Below are 21,206 nucleotides of genomic sequence, written 5' to 3'. Positions count from 1 at the left end.
ATGCTTAAACTCCATCTCACTGATATAGTTTTTAAAACTTATTGATGATAAAAAAAATATTATTGGTAGGTCTGTTATAAATAATGCACTTAAAACTACTTACTATATATTTAAAATCGTTTTGAGAATCTTCATTATTCCGAAAGATATAGTAATTATAATTAAAAACAAAAGATTTAAGAACAGAACTTGTTTGTCGGATATACATATGTATGTGTATAAGTAAGTAAGTATATACAATTGAATTAAATGTACATTCAAATATTTAAGTGTCGTGGCAGCATCCGCGTCTAAAAAAATTTCATAGAACAAACAAGGTACCATAAGGTGATCTAATATTGTCCTAAAGATCATTTAATAGTTACTCCGTCCTCCATTGCCTTCTGCATCATGAAATAATAAGAATTAATAACGTCATAGCCTCAAACCTGGTTTGAAACACATGGATCATGCACAAAAAACACGTTTGCATTTCGCAATTCACGTTTATGTGCATATTTAGATACTTGATACATGAACATGCACACCAACTCCATTCTTTGCATTTCCAATTTACCTACACCGGTGAGCTGCGAAAGCGCCTCCGGTTAAGCCCTACTTATATACATATTAATATGTACTATGTATCTCGAGTACAGTTTAATATTGTGTTTGACACCTGAATCTAGCCGATATAGATATACATACATATATAAATTAATAGTACGACAAAAAGAATTGTAAGTCAGTTAGATAGCTTGATTTAAAACACAGTTAAGTCAACACCTGAAAATATTTTCTAGTCTTTTATATACGAAGTGCATAGTTATGTAGTTTTTCCATACCAACATATAAGAGTTTTATAATATTTGACCGACCAGCCAATTGCCGTGTAGGATTGATCTTTGTCGTAGCTCAGTATCGGTTTTAAAATCGTGGCAGAATATAAGAAAGGAACGAGGACATACTCTTAGGAGTTACATTAATAATGTAAGAAAGGCAGTAAAAATGAACGTTTTTAACTATAATTTGTTGTGATTAGGCAATTTACAAGGGTAAGAGTGGATTTCGTATACCATTATAAACTGGAAATCGTGCTGTGCAATTAGTGCAAGAGTTATAGTTTATTTCGTTCAGTTCCGAACTTAAAACGAAATGAATTCACCAAATTATTTTAACACATTATGTGAACCATATAAAAAAGAAATAAAACTAATCGAGACTTCAAATATAAAGATTTATGTAAGCATTCGGTACAATAGCAAGGCATTGTAATTGTATTAATTTCTAATTTGCTTCTCTTAATACACCTAGTTGTGTAATTTTTACAATATTTAAAAGTACACGTTTTTCGTTTGTTTTTCTTTAGCATACATCATTATTTTTAATTCTCAGCGGTACGTTTTGCAGGGTCTTTCATCAGAGTAAAGTCATGAAGAACACCATTTAAAGAACCTTGTTGATGTTTGATTGGTGGAAAAAACTCCCATCCTTCTTCCTTTGATAGTTTTTTCACAGCACCTGCTATACCTTTATACAAAAAATATGTATGCGTTTTAAAAAAATTTCAAAACATATTCATTTACTTACCAAGAAACAGACCAGCAACGAGGCCGGCAACATGATTCCGTCTCCATGCACCGTACACAGCACCAGCGGCGAAACCGCCAATCACATAATTCAATCTGAAATTCAAAGTATGTTTATATTTGGCGTATTAGTTTAATTTAAGCGGTCTGTTATTACTTGTCATCCTTGCCGCGTATATTCGTCGCAACCAAAGTTGACAATGTGAACGCAGTTGCCATGCCCATCATTGGACCTGTGTTGTATGCAAATCGTGCTAATGTTGGTAGGTATCCTTGTGGTTTGGATAACATTAATACATCGAAAGTTGACCATACAAGTCCGGTGCCAATGGCATATTTATTTGTGGCCACTATTTTTCCAAATGCATCCTGTCCATCAGGATGATCGTAATATTGTGATTTCAGTATCGACATTGTAAATGCTTCAAAAAATGTATAAAAAGGATATATTTATATTGAATATGAATTATAATAATTCTTGGAATAATTGGATACACATTATGGTTTGAAATAAGTCTTTTTAAAACATAAAACCATGCCATTTAAAGGAAAGGACAATGTTTTTATACTTGCATTAATGTAGATATTTTGGACTACATTTTTTAAATTTATATTCTGATTTTTAAACACAACTTACTCACAATTTTACGTAATTTTCTTTCGAAAAGAGTTGTAGCCCTACAAAGAATATTTTGACAACCAATCAGATGTTATTAACTGGAGAGGAGTGTGGCCACATATTTGAAAGATTTATTTTAATATGTTTTATAAATAATTAATGAAATAAAATATTATAAAAGAATAATATAATACTTAAGTATATTGTTGAACTTTCAAAATTAGGGTAAATGTTCAGGAGAGCGGCTTTTCCGAAAACGTTTACCAATTTTCACGGGAAATGTCTTAAAATTCGTGTTTTCAATTCCAATTTACGAATATATATTTTTTTGCATTAAAAACAGTAAAAAATATTACGATTTTGCACGATATTTATGCTATAAATGGCACCACTGTTCGAAATTCAATTAGGCACTAGTGATCGGTTTCAAAATATCGTCGATACTCTTGATATTCGAGACTAAACAAGAATTTATAAAAAAGAGATACTTAATAGAAAAATAATAATAATTAGAAAAATAAAAAGAAATTAATATATCGATATTCTCAATATTCGATTCTGAAAAAGAATTGAGAAATATGTAATAGGAAAATTTATAACTCATTATTATTGCAGAAAGAAGAAGAAGTAGGACGCTGAAGAATTACGAACACCGGGGTTTTGGACCGACCAGGGTTATTTTATTGCGAACGCGAGTGAATTTTTACAACAGCGATGCCAGAATCTCGAACATAACATTCCTATTTTCGTTGAAGTCAAGTGATTGTGAAGTTTTTCATATTTTTATAAAAATAACAAAAACCAATTTCTCTTATTCATTAACTAAACAACATCAATAAATACGTGTATATAACTGATAAAATATATATTTTTAACATCTAAAGTCGCGTTAAGTGTAAAAGTGAATTTTTAATTTCGGGAAATACGATGTTTTTTTCATTAAAACAAAGAAAATATTGCTTTTAAAGGCACGTATGCGTTAGCGAGAACGACAACGACAAACGTCGGTCTACAGTCGTGTAGTCGGGCAGCTGTCAAAATAGGTCCGTCGATAAGAACGTGTGTATTTTATTATTTGACAGCTGTCGTTTGCAGTCTTCGCGAGCATTGTATTCCACACATCAAGTTGTCAAATATCATTTGAATACATTGCCGTATGCAAAAAGTTGAGAGTTGGTCTACCAAATGCTTTACGTAGATTACGCATTGACAATCCGTCGTCATTTTTCCAATATTGCTTTTAATTTCATTCTGTTATATTTTGACGTAGTTAATAATAAACTAATTTTTTGGTTAAATATATAAGGATTTTCCAAATATACAAAAATTTCTATTAATAATTTATTTTATTCATTTTTATTTGAAGATGAGAGATTAGTATGAGAGCTTTTGGATGCCTCTGTTATATACAATATATCAAGTTGACTTTCCTAACGAGTGCATATAGCTTAATTGCAATACTGAAAATCATTCACTATTAATACTTTCATTGACTCCTTACTAGTGAACCTTGCGCTACTTCGTTCTGGATATTATATATGTCTTTGACGATGCTGATCGTGAATCGAAAATGGCATCATAATGCATTGATTTGCTTTTGAAATGTGACAAATTTCACTATTGGGCCTCTGCCGTTTCTTACTCAATGGAAAGTTGAACACGTTTTTAATGAAATTAATATTTTCCCTTCTTTGAGTAAAAGCGCTGATCTAATAACTACCAATTGTAGTATATGTTTATAGCATTGCAATATGTTGTTACAGAGTATAATAGTTTTGTTCACCTAACGGGCTATATTTACATATATATGCATATTGGATGACGAGACGAGTTGAAAAATATATAAGCAAAATAGCAGAGATTTTATTTTTAATTGCAACTTTCGTCAACTCGATCTAAATTTGTAAAAAAGCTTTTATCTGAAGAATTTTATTTACCTACGTTTTGATCTTCTTGCAAAATAAAATAAATATTATTTTTATTTTACTAATTGTATTCTATTTCAATTTGGGGTCTTTTACAAATAATTGTATATACATACATACATACATACATACATATGTAAGTACTCTTAACAAATCACTGCCTAAATGAATTTATGTTGTTACATACATATGTATGTATAAATTTTTTAAATAAGCAATTATAATGAACATATTTTCTAACTATTTTAGTTTAGGATATGTGAGCATCAATGTAACAGTTTTATTAATTTTGATCTTTTGGCATACTAAATATTTTGAGCACACATGTACACATTTATGTACTAAGAATACGAGCAAAAGTGGATAAACAAGAAAAGCGTTAGATTTTAATAGATAAAGAAATATAACGAATATGGAAATTGAAATTAGTATTAAAAGAATTTCCATACAACGGAAGTACATGATTTTATTTTTGTTTACGACAAATATACACTTAACAAATATAATCAGAGTCTAGCAATATTTATGCATGACGTAAACTTCTTGATCTTGGTTAAACATTTCAGTTCAAAGTTCATAAAAACGCTAAATCGATACGACTTAGAAAATACTATAAACGTACAATTCATTCATAGAGATTACCATAATATTATGGAAATTTATCAATTATTAATGTATATGATTCTCTTATTAATTGCTGAGTATATTTGCGAATCATTGAGAAGATCTTCGTTCATGCCATTTGAAGAAGTTTTGACCGAAATTCAATTTATTTATTTTGTCAATTGATTTTAGTAAAGTACATATTTACTTTCTGAAAAAATTTCTATTTTTCGTCAGCACCAATTATTTCGATATCATCCGCCAGGGGACTTTCGATTTCCGGTTGATTTTCCACATAATTATTTTCATGACTTGTATCCAAATTGATTAGCGATAATGTCATCTTACTACTCAACACCACCTAAAGAATACATCAAAATAAAAGTATAATTAAATGGTCCTTTACACTAATCTTTTTCAACTATTTACCGCTGGCTCCTCTGGTGACCCATTGAGCTTTTTGTCATAAACTTCCTCAGTATTTATTTCCGAATTGGCAACCAATATTTGTGACTCGTGCGCCAAAGCACCTTCTAAATAGATGAATTTTGGTTCAGGCGCCTGACTTTCGTTATTATCATTGGACTAAACAATTTGAACAGAAAGAAGTTAGATTATTACAATTAATAAAAATTTTAACACTATTTTAATCATCATTTAAAAGCAAAAACTCGAATATGTGTTAATCATATGCATGCCATGACTTAATTTTTTATCTGAAGTTGAAATGTTTTTAAAATAATAATAGCAAAAATCGATAAACAGCTTAAGGAGCTAAGCCAGTTTTAGCGAGGCCTGCATTTTATGAAAAATCTTTTTCCTTAACCTTAAAATATTGAGGATTTTAGGCTGGCTTAACCCCTTAAAATGAACACTGGGTTTTGTGTTGAATTAAGATAGATTCTTATAATTAAATGAGTGAACCATAAACAAGAACCATTCAATTAAATGGATATCGGGTAATTTGAAGAGTTGTGCAATATTTATGATGACTCGGGAGATTCAATACGAGCAGATTTGTAATTGCATTCGCATAGCCTGGTGCACTTACATATTCATGGTGCGAAAAGAAAACAGGTGTTGGAGGGCGGCCTGTCCACTTTTGGCCACCCTCACAACATGCTGTCACCTCCATTCCAAGAACCTAAACAATATTGAAAGATTAGAAGATATTACAAAATATAAAAATTATGGAAATTTCTTTTCAAAATGACTATGAAAGCTAACTAACGTTTAGATCTAACTTTTCAACAAATAGCTGTTAGTTGTTTTTTATTGATTTTTTCGACTTAAAAGTCTCTGTAACACTTATTTAATGCGTATTTATAATTTGAGGCTCTTGCAAACACGCGGTAATCAAAATGTGCCAAATATCAATTTCCTTTCTATAAAGCCTTTGTAAATTTTGCATGCATACATAATACATGTATAATTGTTATGTATATGAACAATTCAGTAGTTTCAAAACATGTTGGTTTGTTTTTAAAGTTTATAATCAAATACTTACCGCCACTGATCGATCAGCACTGCCTTCCCTTTTCATTCGTTGTTGGATGTTTTTTTGTTCAGCATCGCCTGTGGTTTTACTCATAGGACTCTGCACTTCATGTTTATGTTCTCTATCTACATTCGAGGGAGTTTCACTATTCGTCAGATTTCGCTCGTGTGTATCTTTATAATCTCCATGCTCATCTTCCTGCTCAGATTTCGTATGCCCATTGGAAATGTCTCCAAAGTTCGATGTCGGATTTTCGCTTGATTTCTGAGTTTATTAAGATATGTAAAAATGTTAAAGCTTATATTCAATATTTGCTTATAGATTTTGTATTTTAAAAGACTCAGATAATTTCAACAAAACTAATAAAAATGCAGCGGTTATTTAGCTATATTTTATATGAAAATTTATATGTACCATATATGGTTTAATGCTTAGTGAAGAACATGCTATAATCCATTTAAGTAAATTATATTGAAAACACAAAATGTGTAATAAATAAATGACCAACACAATCAGGCATTCAAAATTAAACAGTTAGTATGGCAGTAAGAACAACTTAAATAATATTAAAGATAATTAAGAAATGATTTTGAGCTTCAAAACAATTGGTTAGAGTAAATATAAGTAGATTTTGATATTCGTAGCAGGTACTTTGAGTACGAATTTAGCGAAAACGGTCATTAAATAAATTTACACATGTGAACGGGGCTAACCTTAGGTGTATCTGAAGTCGCATTATTCTCTCGTAATTTTATTTGCTCATCGGCAGCATCAATTAAACCTTGAATTGCTGTTACAACTACTCGTTTTTTCACGTGTATATGTGTTTTTGTTTGAGTAGTGCATTGATTTCAATTTTGTCGAATTTTTATGGTTTTATTTTTTAACAGAGTTCGAACACGTGTACAATATGGAAAGAATAATGAAAAAGAAAGGATTGGTATTTAATTTTTGCTGAAGAGAACATTTTATAAATGTACTTATACCTATGTATATGTGTTGAAAGTGAATAATGAAGTAATATGACTGAAAGAAATAACAATTTTGAATGATTCCTGGTGAGAAGAGATGAGATTTTTCGCCGGTAATAGCCGAAATATGGTATAGAGACAGAAGTATATCACAGTAACTTAGTTATGGAATAATTTCGAAAACATATCACATGTAAGTAATACAAAAAATCATTTAAAATATGTCCTCTTCTTGATTGGTTCCTTTACCAAATTAGATTTTATAAATACTTTTCTGAAACTAATTACGAATGATTGAAATTACGATATATATTTTTAAAAATTTAGATGTTAGTAGTGTTTATGGAAACATGCATTTACATAAAAAATTTAAGCTGTATGGCATGCCTAGGGTTCAAGAGAAGTTTGGGTATAGGACGCACAACTTCATCGTACTCGTACACCAATGAGGGGCCGCAAGATAAAACATTCGAGGGAGAGCGGCAAAGTGCCACTTAGCACTATAGAAACGCAAACTCTGCTATAAATTTCAACTGATTTTCGTCCAACATGTAAGTGGATTATTTTCTTTGTTAATTATTTCTTGATTGATTCAGTAGGTGTTGCACAATTTTGGGACCAACGGGTTGCGTCGCAGGCAATTTGAAATTTAATTGTAGAATTTATGCATTAGACAAACAATTTACAAATATCTATTTGCTAGTACTTAGGTTGGTGTTGTGTTGGCGTTAGAGCTGAATCTTAGATGATTTTCGTTCTTAATTTGATTCGTTGTGAATAATCTAATTCATTTTACTCTTTATAAATTGTATGGCGATCATCTTCAAATGAACATATGAATAAAAATAATATAATAAAACATGTTTTTAATTAAGTCTATTATGAACACAGAAAGCTACAAATTATTGTTTCAATTAACTTTGATATTTAGATAACATTTATAAAAACTTAATTTCTTAAAAATGTACTTAAAAAATGAAAACTAAAATGAATTTGCAAACACTTGGCCAAATACTTGCTGAAGTTGTTTTTTTTTTTTTTTGTTTTACAACTGTACTATAATATATAAAATGTATACTAAATGTAAACTAATTCCGTTAATGACATTAAAGCCCTAACATAACCCGTCGAAATATTCTTTTTCTGCTATAGTAACGAACTATCTATTGAAATAAAGTCGATAATTCTGGTAAATAGAATTATCGACGCACTTAACCTTAAATATAACATAATACTTTTTTGTGGAATTTGCGTAAAATTTCTTTGTTTATCACATTTATGTACATACATAAGTACAGCAGGTGGAAATATTGTGAAATTTTGTTTATGTGAGAGATCAATGGATATTTTTCTCCTTTTCAGTAACACATTCATATTATATATACGTATTTATGTATATGTGTATGTGCATAAATATAGAAGATTGCAAATCCTGTAATTAAATCTTAAACATTTATTTTGACGAAAGATACCAACTTCAGCGTATATTTATTGCACTAAATCTGTTCCTAGCAGATCAATAAATTGAAGATTATAATGCAATTTGACTTGAACCGCTTGTTCATTGATAAGTATGTACTATATGTTTGTATTAATGAACTTTGCTTATGAAAACGTCTACAGTTTACAATAAATGAGTGTATGTATGTATATGTTTTGGGGAGCGTCTATCTAACCTTAGCTTCGTATTGGTCTGAGTTCATTTCTGCGATCAATTTTGCCATCGCCTTTTCGGTATCCTCAAGTTTTTTACGCAATTTCTCGATTTCCATCAATTGTTCAGTTTCCTTGCTGTATCCGGCAGCCAAGCTTCCCCTAGTGCCAGTGTCAACACCACCAAAAGTGCTGGGTATGCCATGACTATGTTGCTTCAGCTGCGTCGAAAGAATGGATGCCGCCGTGGCAGTTGCCAAACTGGCATTGTAAAGCTCTCTACCACTTGCAACACCGCCGCCACCACCACTGCTGATCTGTTCATGTGGTTTGGACCCTAGAATGTTATTGGTTTCGGTATTTCGTTTCAGTGGATTAATAGACAACACACTCCACTTTTAAACTCTAGCTTCTTATAATACACATTGCTTAATTTTGTTACGTAATAAAATTATGAGTAAATTCAAAATGGTATGACGATAAAATCTACGTACATAAATGCGCAAAGTAAATACAAATGTATGCATTTCCAAGCGTTAACGGGATAAGTTGTGTATGTAACCGATGTTTAATTTTATTGTAAAATAGAATAAGGTGGCTTAAGTTATGGTATGTAAATATGTTGGTATCTGTGTTATTACAACATCATAATACTTTACAACAACAAAAGTGGGATATTAGCTTAAGCTTAATGGGTTTTGGTGTGAATAAATAATAATAATGAAAAGTTAAAAAGTCTTCTGACCTTTGCAGTTATGAGTAAATATCTATCAGTTTTACAGTGCTTTCTAAAGAATTCGCAATAAATAGTTCATGAGTAAAAATATGTTTTTAAGTACACAGTCAGAAAAGTAGGACATATTTTAAAATGATTAAGATAAAAACTAGAAAAAATTACTTTCAACTAAAATGTAATCACGTTTTATAGGTATGTATGTGTAATGTTCATTAAGATATACTCGCATTGCTTCGAAAAATTTTGCTTACTTGCTTGATGATCGCGCCACCCTGAATTATAATTTAAGATGAAGATAAACCAAGTAAGTTACGATTGAGTATAAATAAAAAAAAATTAAATATTTTTATATTTTTGAATATATGTATATCTTCTAAAACTAAAATAATGTATGGAATAAACCTACGATGAAAAATACTTACATACGTACATAAACGAATGCAAATATGTAATTGAAATATTATAACTTTAACCGTTCCACTTAACGACAGATGCCGTCGCATTAACTATTACACTTTTTTACTAAGAATTACGATTTTTTCATAGAAAATTCAATTTATTAAGGCATTCCATCTTACAAGTTCATTAAATCACAAAGAACATTTAAAAACAGAGAAGTAGAGTCTGAGATTAGTATCCAAACATAAGAGCTTGATGGACGGCAAACATATATGCTACATATTCAAAAAAATGTAATTGCTTTGTTAATCAAATTAAATAAGTTGGTAAAAATCACATTGGTATGGTAGGACTTCGTGGTAACGTTTACTTTAACAATATTTAAACACAAGTATTTCCCTTTTGGTGCGATCTTTACTATATAAGTTTAATATAGATATGTATGTTTTTACGATCTTTTCTATTTTCAATAACAAAAGTAGAATGGATCGACTCAAACAAGTACACAATATAGCTTTTTTACATTGCTAAAAAACCCGTTAGATGAACCAATAATATTGGGGAGAATGTACATATGGTTTTCTTTACGCACGTACACATACTTCTTTCAATGATTGGATAGCAATGATTTAGAAACAAGACCTCACAGTTTAAATTACTTATCAAAACATAGATATGTTAACTCACCTAGTTTAGAATTATTCGCTTCGTCAACTTGTCTGCCATTTTCTTGACCAAAGACTTCTTTTCTAAAGTCGGGGTTGGTAGACATGGGACCATAAGGTGCATTCGGCGTTGGCCGCTTGAACACTATCTGCAAAGTAATAATAAGAAAATCAATTACTGAGCCGTTTACTGGAGTTTTCAAGAATTTTTAAAATTTGATTACTATATAGATTTTGATGACTAAAAGATGTATCTAAATTAATTTGTTTACCTTCATAATCGTGTAACCGAAGAAGACTATTATCCCAATTGTATAAAGTGGCATTATGAAGCCCATACTATTACCAGCACGGGCCTGCGGTTGATGCATAGATCCGGCGCCCATAGGTGGGCGCATTCCAGGAATAGGGCCAGGCTGTAAAGTAAAATGTATAACAAGTTGGAATCCATGGACGTATGTAACAATATTTGTTCATTATAATTGTATTGGGTCCATTGACTGTAAGAGTTCAGGATGTGACTGCCAGAGCATTAAAACACTAATGATATCCGTTACATTCATAACACAAAAACCCATATGTGAACCAATTTATTATTCAATTTGGCTGCGTGTTTGTAATGTAATTGCAGAATTTATGTATGAAATGATCTTGAAAGAGAAAAGCGAAAGTCATAGGTAGAGCGAAAAGTGTGCGAGTAATTTTGACCGTGAATTTTTTAATTTCTACTCAGAGTTCCTTACAGTTATAGTGGTAGTGTTATTCGTGTTATTCATCGCTACATACATGTGTATGTACCTTTTACTGCATATATGTACATATATGTATATATGCTTTTGTTCATGAAAATTTAAATTGTTTTATGTTTATACCCAGTCCATTTAAAGCGAATTGGTTAATTAAAAAATTTCGTGGGACATAAATGGGGACTCTGACTGATTCCAGGGTGTGGTAAAGGAAAGGGTAAAGGGAAGGGAAGGAAACTTACAAAATCGAGAAATATTTATATTATTATACATAATATACTATACATATATTTATATACATCTCGAATCCGACCGTTCAGAAATGAAGAGTATCAGAAATTACGAGTATTGCTTTATGAGATTAAAAGGTCAGGACGTCAGTTTAAATCGTCTACATGTTATACTCACGCGGCCATCAACGACACGTGGCGGTGGATTGCTAGCTGATCCTTTGCGCTCCAAAATTGGCACTGTCGGTGTAGTTGCGGGAATGGCCCGACCCCGTTCACGCATCGCTTGATAGATGGATTCGGGATGTAAATGTGCTGGACGCTCCTGCCGTAAACCTGGATTAGAATCTATTATTATATGGTGCTTTCCACTAAATGTACATTTTTAGAACTTGTGTTAGTGTTGCTATGAAAAAATAAATAAAACATCGTTAAGGTGAAAAAAAGTATAAATTTTCCAAAAATAAGGTTTAGTCATACTTATCAACTATATTCATCAGTTAAATTAGTACAAACTTCTAAACATATGTATATGTATTCATAAAACTTCTTCTTTTAAGATTCTGGGGTGTGTATATAGAAAAAATATATTTTCCTAAACTCTAAAAAAAACTGATAATTACATTAAGACAGACGAACTTTATCAATCAGATGTTTCTGTGATTTGGTTAGTTTGTTTTTACTAGGCATACATTATAGTGTTTGGCATTTGCTTTGGGGGATGTCATAGTAAAATAATATTTGCAGTAAACCCTTTACGCCAGACGCATTGAATCAAACACTGTTGACTTTACATAAAGTCAATACCTAAGGGGCGCGCCTGAAGATAATAGTTTGATGAAAACATTCTTGATATTTGGACCGATAAGGGAAAAATGTCAAGGTGTAAATGCAGATACAAATCGATTGATTAAAGTTTGCTACAAAGCATGGAAACTATACTAAGGATATCATGACCGTCTGCTTACCAATGAAGTCATTGTATTATTATTATGAATAAAGTTCGTAACTAGATTTCCAATTTAGAACAGCTTTAGTATGCACTATCTTTTTCGATTTCTTGTACGCGCGGGTTAGTGGATAACACTTTTATAAAACGTATTTTTGGCCCTCAATGTTAAAAAATTTTGGTTACGTAAACTAACTTATATTAGTAATCCATAAATTTAAACTGATTAAATATGTACAAAATAACTAATTTCGGGAGGGCCGATCGGTTTTAAGTTTCTTGGTCTTAAGCCGAATTTCATGCAAATAACGATATAATGATGCATGTTTTAAGGGTTTATTAGTGTCAGCAACACAATTTTATTTAAATGTGTAAACATGTGAAAACGTACTTATCTCTCCGGTATATAAATTCAGTTGCTTGCGGTACAATTGTGGACCGATTTCTGTTGGAGTTTCATTCAGAAATTTATCTCTGTCAATAACAACATCACAACAACCTGAATATTGATATACAACACAGCACGCACAATTTTACAACAAATATATGTTTTCCATACAAAAGAAAAAATTTGAAAAATAATATAACGATTATTATAAATTGAAATAATGGAAAGAAAACTGGCAAATATTGCGTATTTGGGTAATTTTTGGCCTACTCACCTCCCGGCCCAAGTTGATCCTTTAAATTTCCACTTTTCGCGGGCACTTTTCCACCGAACATCATCGGGTAGAATACCTTCGGCCAAAGTATTGCAATGCAACCAACTACGGTCACAATTATGACGGCTGTTTTTTTAGGACTCAGTCCATCTTGCATTTGGAAAAGATGACTGGATTGCCTCTGCTGTGAACGCGTTTGTTGCATTTTTGCTTAATTGGTTTTTCGATATTTTCGGTCTCCAAAAAGTTATTATATGCTTAAACGCCGACTATTCTGAATATATTTGTGTGTATGCGTATGTATGTATATATGTATAAAAAATATTCCGATTTCTCCACAGGTTTTGCAAATATGAATGTGTGTACATATGTTTTAGTGGTTCTGAATTCAGCTTTAAATGTTTTTCAAATTTGTTGTTGTGGGTATTTGCTTCTTTATTTACAACTAATTTTTATTATTCGTTGCTTAGTTATTCTGTTTATGTTTCGGTTTTTCGTTTTTTTTTGGTTGCACCCGGTTGATGAAAGTAGGTCCCATTAAATCGATTTGTTTTTGAATTTTATCTTGTCATTTCTATCTGAAAAAAATACGTTTTAATGATTTGTTCGTCATTTGATGTCTTTCCGGTTGCCCGAATAAGTTACAATTTGTTAACTATTTTCTGAGCACTGCATATTTGCAACAGTGTAAACAATAAAAAGTAGTAGATTTAGTTTAGAACTTGTATAATATTTCAAATACGCACATGAATGCATATATAAGATAAATGTGTTCCAACTAGAATATTTGTTGCAAAGTAAAAAAAAAAAAAGTATAATAAGGGTGCTGATAATAACAACTGTGTTTGAGAAACCGATATAGTATACAATCCATTAATTAGAAAAAATATTAAATTTATGGCATTCCACTTCACCATTAATTAATAAAAACATTTCCTTTTCCACTTTATCAAATCCAAACCAAATCGGGTAGTCTGTTTATGCATTGATGTAATTATTAAACGCACAAATGTAACTCCCTGAAGACAACTTTATATGTAAATCTGTCCACTTTAAGTTAATGTTAGGATGCTCTAACATATAAACGCCACTTTTCACCTGTAAATGGTGTGTGTATTTACGAAAAGCGTTAGTATAGATTTATTATATTTGATGTATGGTACATGAAGGATTTACGTTATTTTCTTCATTCATATTATAAGCGCGCTTGTACAAACATATGTGTACTTGATTTACTTCATTTCTACTTTTATTTTAAATGCATAATGTATGTATGTATGTACATATGCATGTAGTATTCATTTAAATTTGTTATTACATAAAATTTTGCGATCCGCACGCGTTTTGTGACTAAATACACATTTTGCCCGTAATTATTTATTTTTAGCTCACATCTTGAGCATTTCAAATTTTAAAATTTTCAGTATTTTCGGTATTTGTTCCACAACGAGCCAAAATTCATACACACTCATATGTATATGTATAAATATATATATATATATGTATTTGTATTCCAAGACAAATACTATTAAACTTAATCAAATTATTAATAGATAAATAATGTGATTTTATCGTTGTTTCATTTGAAATTTTATTTTAAATGGACATTTCATAATTTAATAATATACCGCTTCATTTAAACGTATTCCATCACTTTATACATGTAGATATGTATGCATAGACATTGTTTGTATGTTTTTGGAACCTTACACTAAAGTTGATGCTCACGTTCGATCTAGTCAAGTAGAACTCGGAGACTACTTGGATGGCGAAATTTCGTCTTCGAAGTGAAAACTTTTAGACTATCACCACAACCACCATCAAAGCCGCACTCACTGTACAAATGTGTTTGCATGTATACTTTCGCATATGTATACCAATGTTCCAATCATCGTTTCCACCAGGCATAATCCATCTTTTTTTTTTAGTCAATGACGTCTATTGCATTCGCGTCTGTGAGTAATATTTTTATGAAAATTGTCGTTCATTGTCTACTGTATATTTCCCAAACTCTAGAATTTGTTGTTTGAACTGAATACGCATATACACACAGAGGCCTTTTCATAAACACATCGTACCAGTTTTTCACTTAACACATTCTCTCTCGCGATTTTCCTCTGTTCACTTTGCCACTCAATATACATATTTTCCTTCTTCAATGTACGAATAATTTGCACTACTGCTTTGCTCTTCTAAATATGTTTTGTTTGTATGTAGAGACATATGTAAGAAAACATTAAAGCCTTTGTTTACATTATTTGTACTGCACTTGACTAATCTCGGCAATGAGAAATCGAAGAAACTTACTAAGCATTGAGCTACATACTAGTATGGATGTACGTATCATATACACATATGCACATTTTCACACATGGGACAGAAAAAGTTATAACACTTTTCCATGTATATACATACATACATATGCATATAAACTTTTAATCTAATTTCTTTATTATTTCGACACAATTTTTTTACATAATATGTACATATGTATGTATATCTGTGATCCAAAGGTGATTTGATATCACGGAAAGCTTTCGATTTTCTAATATATTGTTATTCTAAAGCGACATGTTGTCACAAAGCTCACCTAACGGTTCTTTCAAACAGGTAAAACTAATTGAGATAGATAAATTTAGGGTATGAATAACGATGATGAAATACGTAAATAACCAGGATGGTAAGATGAATTGTCATGTGTTCCTTGGCACAATTGCAGTTGAGCGAATCGTCTAAATGACATGAGATTCATTAGGAAAAATGTATGCACCTTTTGAAAACTCTAATATAGAAATTTGTATTAGTTAGTGAGATTATAAATAAGAGGTTTTCCAATAAGACTTATATGATTTCTTAAAAGAAACGCACACTAATTGTTAAGAAAATTCAAATGTTATTTGTTTAATGTGAAGTAAAATCGACCCAATTAAGTTTTGAATATAACTTCATTCAAATAACCTCCACGACTTGTTTTGCAGGAACTAATTCGATGAACCCAATTTTAGTGTGCTTTTTTCATTAAATCAAGTCGTATGTCATGAAACCACTATCAATATTGACTTCTAAAGCTTGAAGAAAGTTTGGTTAATTGCTAAAGCCCAATGACTTCAAATAACCCCACAAGAAGTAGTCAAATGGTATTAAATCACAACTTCCTAGAGGTCATTCAATATCACAATTTCTTGAAATAATCGAATCTCCAAACTAATTCGGTTGTTATACGTGCTGGGTTGCACATATAGCCCCGTCTTGTTCGAACCAGATATTGTTACGATCAACTTCTTCCAATTGCAGCCATAAAAAGTTGGTTATCATCGACAGTAAAGGTGTCACCAGCTTAATTTCGAAAGAAGTACGGAGCAATGATTCCACCAGACTAAAAATCACACCAAACTGTCAATTTAGTTCAGGTGTATATAATGATTGTTCATGAATAATTTGTGGATTTTCTTCGCACAGTTTTATTTATCAGGAAATTCATGACGTTCTTGGAGTCGACAAATTACGGTATTCAGCAATACATGCCTGAACTACTATTCTTTGTCTTATTGCCACTGGAACATTATGTAAAGAAAAGGTACGCTCGAAATCTTTTTTAACAATTCGGCGAGTAGGGAGAACCAATGGCAAAAGCCCTCGAAAAGTTGCAATTGGAGAACGATAATTTTGATAATAAAATTGAATAATTTGTAAACGTTGTTTTTGAATATATCTTTTCGTGATTAATTTGTAAACATTATTGAATACAATGGAAAGAAAATTACAAATCATGGCATAATAAAAATATCGGAAACGCCACATAGAAATCATATAATTGAAATTGGAAAGAAATAAACAAAATAATTATAAAATGTTCAGTTGCATTCGAACTATCTCTCCCTCGCTCTAATACATACATATGTAAAAAATCTTTGGAATTATTGAATATCCTAAATTTCTATCAGTTGTCAGCTTCTTAGTAATAAAATTTAATTTTTACCTCGCACCTTTTTGGCGAAAACAAATATAACGTTTGATCCCTAATTAATATGGGCAAGTTGTTAATAAAGTTCAAACGTGAACTTATCTAGACAATGAAAAACCCACTTAGCGTTTAAAAAGTAATACACATTTAGGAATTTTAAATCAATTTGTCAAAGCTTTGGACGCGGGGAGATTGCTTTCACAACGGTTGCAGAAAATTTCAAAAATTTAGTATGCAAAAGAGGAAAAACGAAATTTGGATGGTTCTCAAATGCCGTATTTGAGAATGACACAGATGTTATCAAGGTTATGGCTGTTTCGGAAATTAGAATTTTAGAAGTAAACCGCCAAAATATGAAGAAATATGGTGACAAACTTTCAGACTTTAGAACCAAATATGAATATCAAGTTTGACTATTTCCGTATTCCTCTGGATACATTTTCGGATAATTTTGGAAGTTATAGTGAGGAATCGGGAGAACCGATTCCCCAGAGTATATAAGTGATGGAAGAAAAATATCACAGTTGATGGGATTGTCCCATTATGGAAGATTACTGTTGCTCCTTAAAAATAAAAATCATAGAAGACCAGTTCTTAAAAAAATATTTTATTGAAAATTAACAAATTTTGTTATTATTAAAAACTCAATTTTATAAACGGATAAGTCATATACTGGAGGTTTGAAGATCTATTTTGGCAATATTATATAAACATTTATAGGCAATATTACAAAAGTGCTCTCCGAGTTTCATTATGGTCATACCAGTATGTATAGCCAGGGAAGTTCAATTAATGCGATAAAAAAATTTAGATATGAGGTTTAATTTTGCAAGAAGTCATTTAGATTGGTCAGGACCTGAGGGAACAAAAAAGTGGAGAAACATCTTATGGAGCGATGAAAAGAAAGTAAATTTGTTTGGAAACGATTGTGAGATAAATGTGCGTCGTCCAAAAGTAAAGGAATTTCACGTTCGATTMACAAAAAAAAAAAAAACAGTGAAGCATGGAGCTGGAAACGTCATGATGTGGGGATGTTTTTCTTGGTATGGAGTAGGTCCTATATACCGGACAGCTAACAAACTGATAGCGTCGGAGTACAAGGAAATACTTGAAAATATCATGATACCCTATGCTGAAGAAAACTCACCATTACATTGGGTATATCAGCAAGATAATGACCCAAAACAAACCTTCAAACTAGTTAAAAAATATTTTTAAGATAATAATGTTAACGTTTTGAAGTGGCCAAGCCAATCCCCGGATTTAAATCAAGTAGAAAACCTATGGGAGAACTAAAAAAAATTTTGGCGAGTCAATCTTTCTCTAACAAACACCAGTTATGGGAGTGCATACAAAAAACTTGGTATGAGATACCTAAAGAAACCTGTCAAACTTTAATCAGTAGTATGCCCAAACGAATAAATAAAGTAATCCAGAATAATGGTGGATATACTGGCTATTAACTGAGTAATGTTAAATATACAACAAAACTGTTTTATCATAATTTGTTTTTCCAAAATAATTGTCTTATTAAAAGTATTTTTTTGAGCAAGTTTATTTTAGCTATGAAATGTTTTTGGATCTACATTTGTTTGTTTTCCTTTTTTTTAAATGAAGTTTAAATAAATAAGCTTGTAAATATTTGAAAAATATAAGTACGTTTGCGTTTTTCTTAACAATTTAAATAAAACTTTTTATTCATGAGCTTTACTTGAAAAATAATTGTGTAACTATTATTTTGACGCCCGATTTTTCAGTTTTTCATTTTTACGATTTTTCTTATTTGGCGACTAAACGTCATATGAAATATGGGGCAAAGTTTAGGATCTTTAACTTCTATTTAAACCTAATAAATAAACTAAGAAAAGTCATGTTTGAACATATTTTTAAACAGCATTAAGTAAAATTTCTTTTGGACCAAAAACCCTTTTTTAATTTTTAAATTTTGTTTAAAATTTTACACTTTTTTTTGGAATTTTCTTAGTTTAACTAGAAAATAAGTTATTAAAAAATATGAATCTCTTAGAATTTTTTGTTTCTGATAGAAATGGCGACTTGCATCCTGCTCGCCGTAAGAAAAATGCACATGCGAGATGCATCGGGCAATTGCTTCCCATAGGAAGAATATCAAAGGTTTCGCATCCAAAAAATTTGTGAAAGATGTTCAAATATATAACTATAAAGTCTAGAAATTTCACTTGAATAAATTATTTCTTTCCTTCCCAAAAAGTCCTCAAAAAAATCGATTTTTTTAAGCCTCTAAAGCAGGCTACCTAATTTTTATTTATTTATTTATTTTTTTTTTTTATTAAAGCTTACATAATAAACAAATTATTAAATAAACTAAAGTACGCAGCGCTAAGGCTACCTAATTAACACTTGCCATTGTTCGGCGACACGAGAGAAATGAGATTTTGTGCGCACACAAGGCTATATGCGAACATGGATCGGTACGCACACAAGCCCATACACGAGTAAACCGCATGCGCACACATACCGATCGAAAGCACTAGTGTGTCGTGTATGGGCACTTTTAGTAAAAATGGAGCGTTACCCGATAGAACAACGCGTCTTTATAATAATATGATCAGAATAGGTTATAAGTTCATCAACTGTAAAGACATTTAGAAATGGCGGCAATTGTAAATCTTGCGCTCACATTGGGATACCCTTATTAAGTAAGTACATATATATCAGCTAAGGGAAGTTTATACTTGAATAATCCATTTTTGACATACAGACATATTATACTGTTTATTATGAGACGTGACAATTGTCCGATCCCGCTAATTTTCGCTATATAACATGGGAATGGTAGGCCGTATTACCCACCGAATTTGCCACACCCAGTGTCCAATTTTGATGCGGGCTTTTATAATGTCCTTTTATACCATCCCGGTTGCAAAATTTAATGCCAATGACACTTTTATTGAATTATCGCACTTTTAATATTTCAGAAAACACTTTTTATGGGAGGTGGGAGGTATTATCAATCGATTTCATATTGTCACACTGTTGGTAGGGGTGAATTTAGTGATGACAGCTCTAGAGGTTTAGGAGATATGTTAATTAAACCTGGGAAAGTGCTGCACCACCCCGATTTTTTGAAAAATTTCAGCCCTCAGATTTTCCTCACTTGTTCAGTTCCCTGTACCAAATTCTAGTATGTCTTCATTTAAGCGAATCTCTAATTTCACCAATATGTAATAGCAACTGATAACTGATAATCCGTTTCCACGACAATCGGGTCTACGAAAACCGGAACGGACCCGGATTTATATCCGGCCAAGGACTGTCAACTCGGCAGAATTCTGCCGTTACAACAACAACAACAGCAACTGATAATCTATTTATTTATGGGTTTGAATAGCGGAAGTAGCTATGCAGATTTGATAAACTACTAGAGTATATCATTTAATATGTCATAAGCTACTTGAAGTATGGCTTAAACCTTCTTTGTATATCTTTTATATTTTGTATAACTTTTTTTATATGCAATATACTAATGAACCGATGTACAATATTCTCACTCAAATATGTACGGAACAGTGATATGTGTATACTTCCAACGCCTTTTTGATACTCGGAAATTGCTGCGATTAACCGCTATAAAAACTCTATTGTTAATAAACATTCATATGTACTTTCAATAATATGAAATAATTTTATTAAATCGTTCACCTTTAACAAAAACTTTTCCCACTTACAAAAATGCGATTAACACATCTACTAATAATATAAAAATCAATAATGGTAGGTATTGACACCTAATAAACATGGTTGCCAAGTTTGATACAAAAATTTGAATTTGAAGGCAAAAAGCTAAATAGATAAAGCTAAAGAGAATGTGGAAAGAAAATATATAAATTTTTATCTTTGTTAATTACAAACTGTTAAAATTATTGTATTTCATAAAACATTATGTTGTCTGCACAATAAAATGATTTTTAATAAATTTTGGCCTTTTTTCTAATTAAAAATTGGCATCACTGATCGATAGTTTTATCCGATCTCTTCT

At 31.2% G+C, this 21,206-nt stretch overlaps 2 protein-coding genes across 23 annotated transcripts; both read right to left on the bottom strand.

Annotated features, from left to right (window-relative positions):
• Positions 1 to 1,200: 1,200 nt before the first annotated feature.
• On the bottom strand, positions 1,201 to 2,291 carry LOC108973219. Of its 4 annotated transcripts, none has more exons than XM_018940290.1 (4): positions 2,210 to 2,291; positions 1,726 to 1,990; positions 1,570 to 1,664; positions 1,364 to 1,509 (listed from the first exon to the last, which is right to left on the bottom strand). In XM_018940290.1, exons 2-4 carry the CDS (start codon positions 1,980 to 1,982, stop codon positions 1,364 to 1,366), a joined length of 498 nt encoding a protein of 165 aa, XP_018795835.1. In that variant the 5' UTR covers positions 1,983 to 1,990; positions 2,210 to 2,291. The 4 variants fall into 4 exon arrangements, with proteins under 4 accessions (XP_018795838.1, XP_018795835.1, XP_018795836.1 ...); XM_018940291.1 differs by having other exon boundaries at positions 2,206 to 2,285; XM_018940292.1 differs by lacking the exon at positions 2,210 to 2,291 and adding an exon at positions 2,138 to 2,156.
• Positions 2,292 to 4,163: 1,872 nt separating this feature from the next.
• On the bottom strand, positions 4,164 to 20,936 carry LOC108973290. 19 transcript variants are annotated; one of them, XM_018940465.1, is made up of 12 exons: positions 20,870 to 20,936; positions 13,225 to 13,798; positions 12,954 to 13,061; positions 11,792 to 11,961; positions 10,910 to 11,053; positions 10,660 to 10,786; positions 9,825 to 9,845; positions 8,861 to 9,174; positions 6,223 to 6,477; positions 5,767 to 5,859; positions 5,145 to 5,300; positions 4,164 to 5,076 (listed from the first exon to the last, which is right to left on the bottom strand). In XM_018940465.1, exons 2-12 carry the CDS (start codon positions 13,427 to 13,429, stop codon positions 4,939 to 4,941), a joined length of 1,731 nt encoding a protein of 576 aa, XP_018796010.1. In that variant the 5' UTR covers positions 13,430 to 13,798; positions 20,870 to 20,936; the 3' UTR covers positions 4,164 to 4,938. The 19 variants fall into 19 exon arrangements, 17 of the variants coding, with proteins under 17 accessions (XP_018796010.1, XP_018796007.1, XP_018796006.1 ...); XM_018940462.1 differs by lacking the exon at positions 20,870 to 20,936 and adding an exon at positions 14,853 to 15,320 and having other exon boundaries at positions 13,225 to 13,802; XM_018940461.1 differs by lacking the exon at positions 20,870 to 20,936 and adding an exon at positions 14,853 to 15,320.
• Between the last annotated feature and the right edge of the window lie 270 nt (positions 20,937 to 21,206).

This window comes from Bactrocera latifrons, unplaced genomic scaffold (assembly GCF_001853355.1).
Source record: "Bactrocera latifrons isolate USDA-ARS-PBARC rearing strain unplaced genomic scaffold, ASM185335v1 scaffold_47, whole genome shotgun sequence".
Classification (NCBI taxonomy): Eukaryota; Metazoa; Arthropoda; class Insecta; order Diptera; family Tephritidae; genus Bactrocera; species Bactrocera latifrons.
This window is presented reverse-complemented; position numbering and strand designations above follow the sequence as displayed.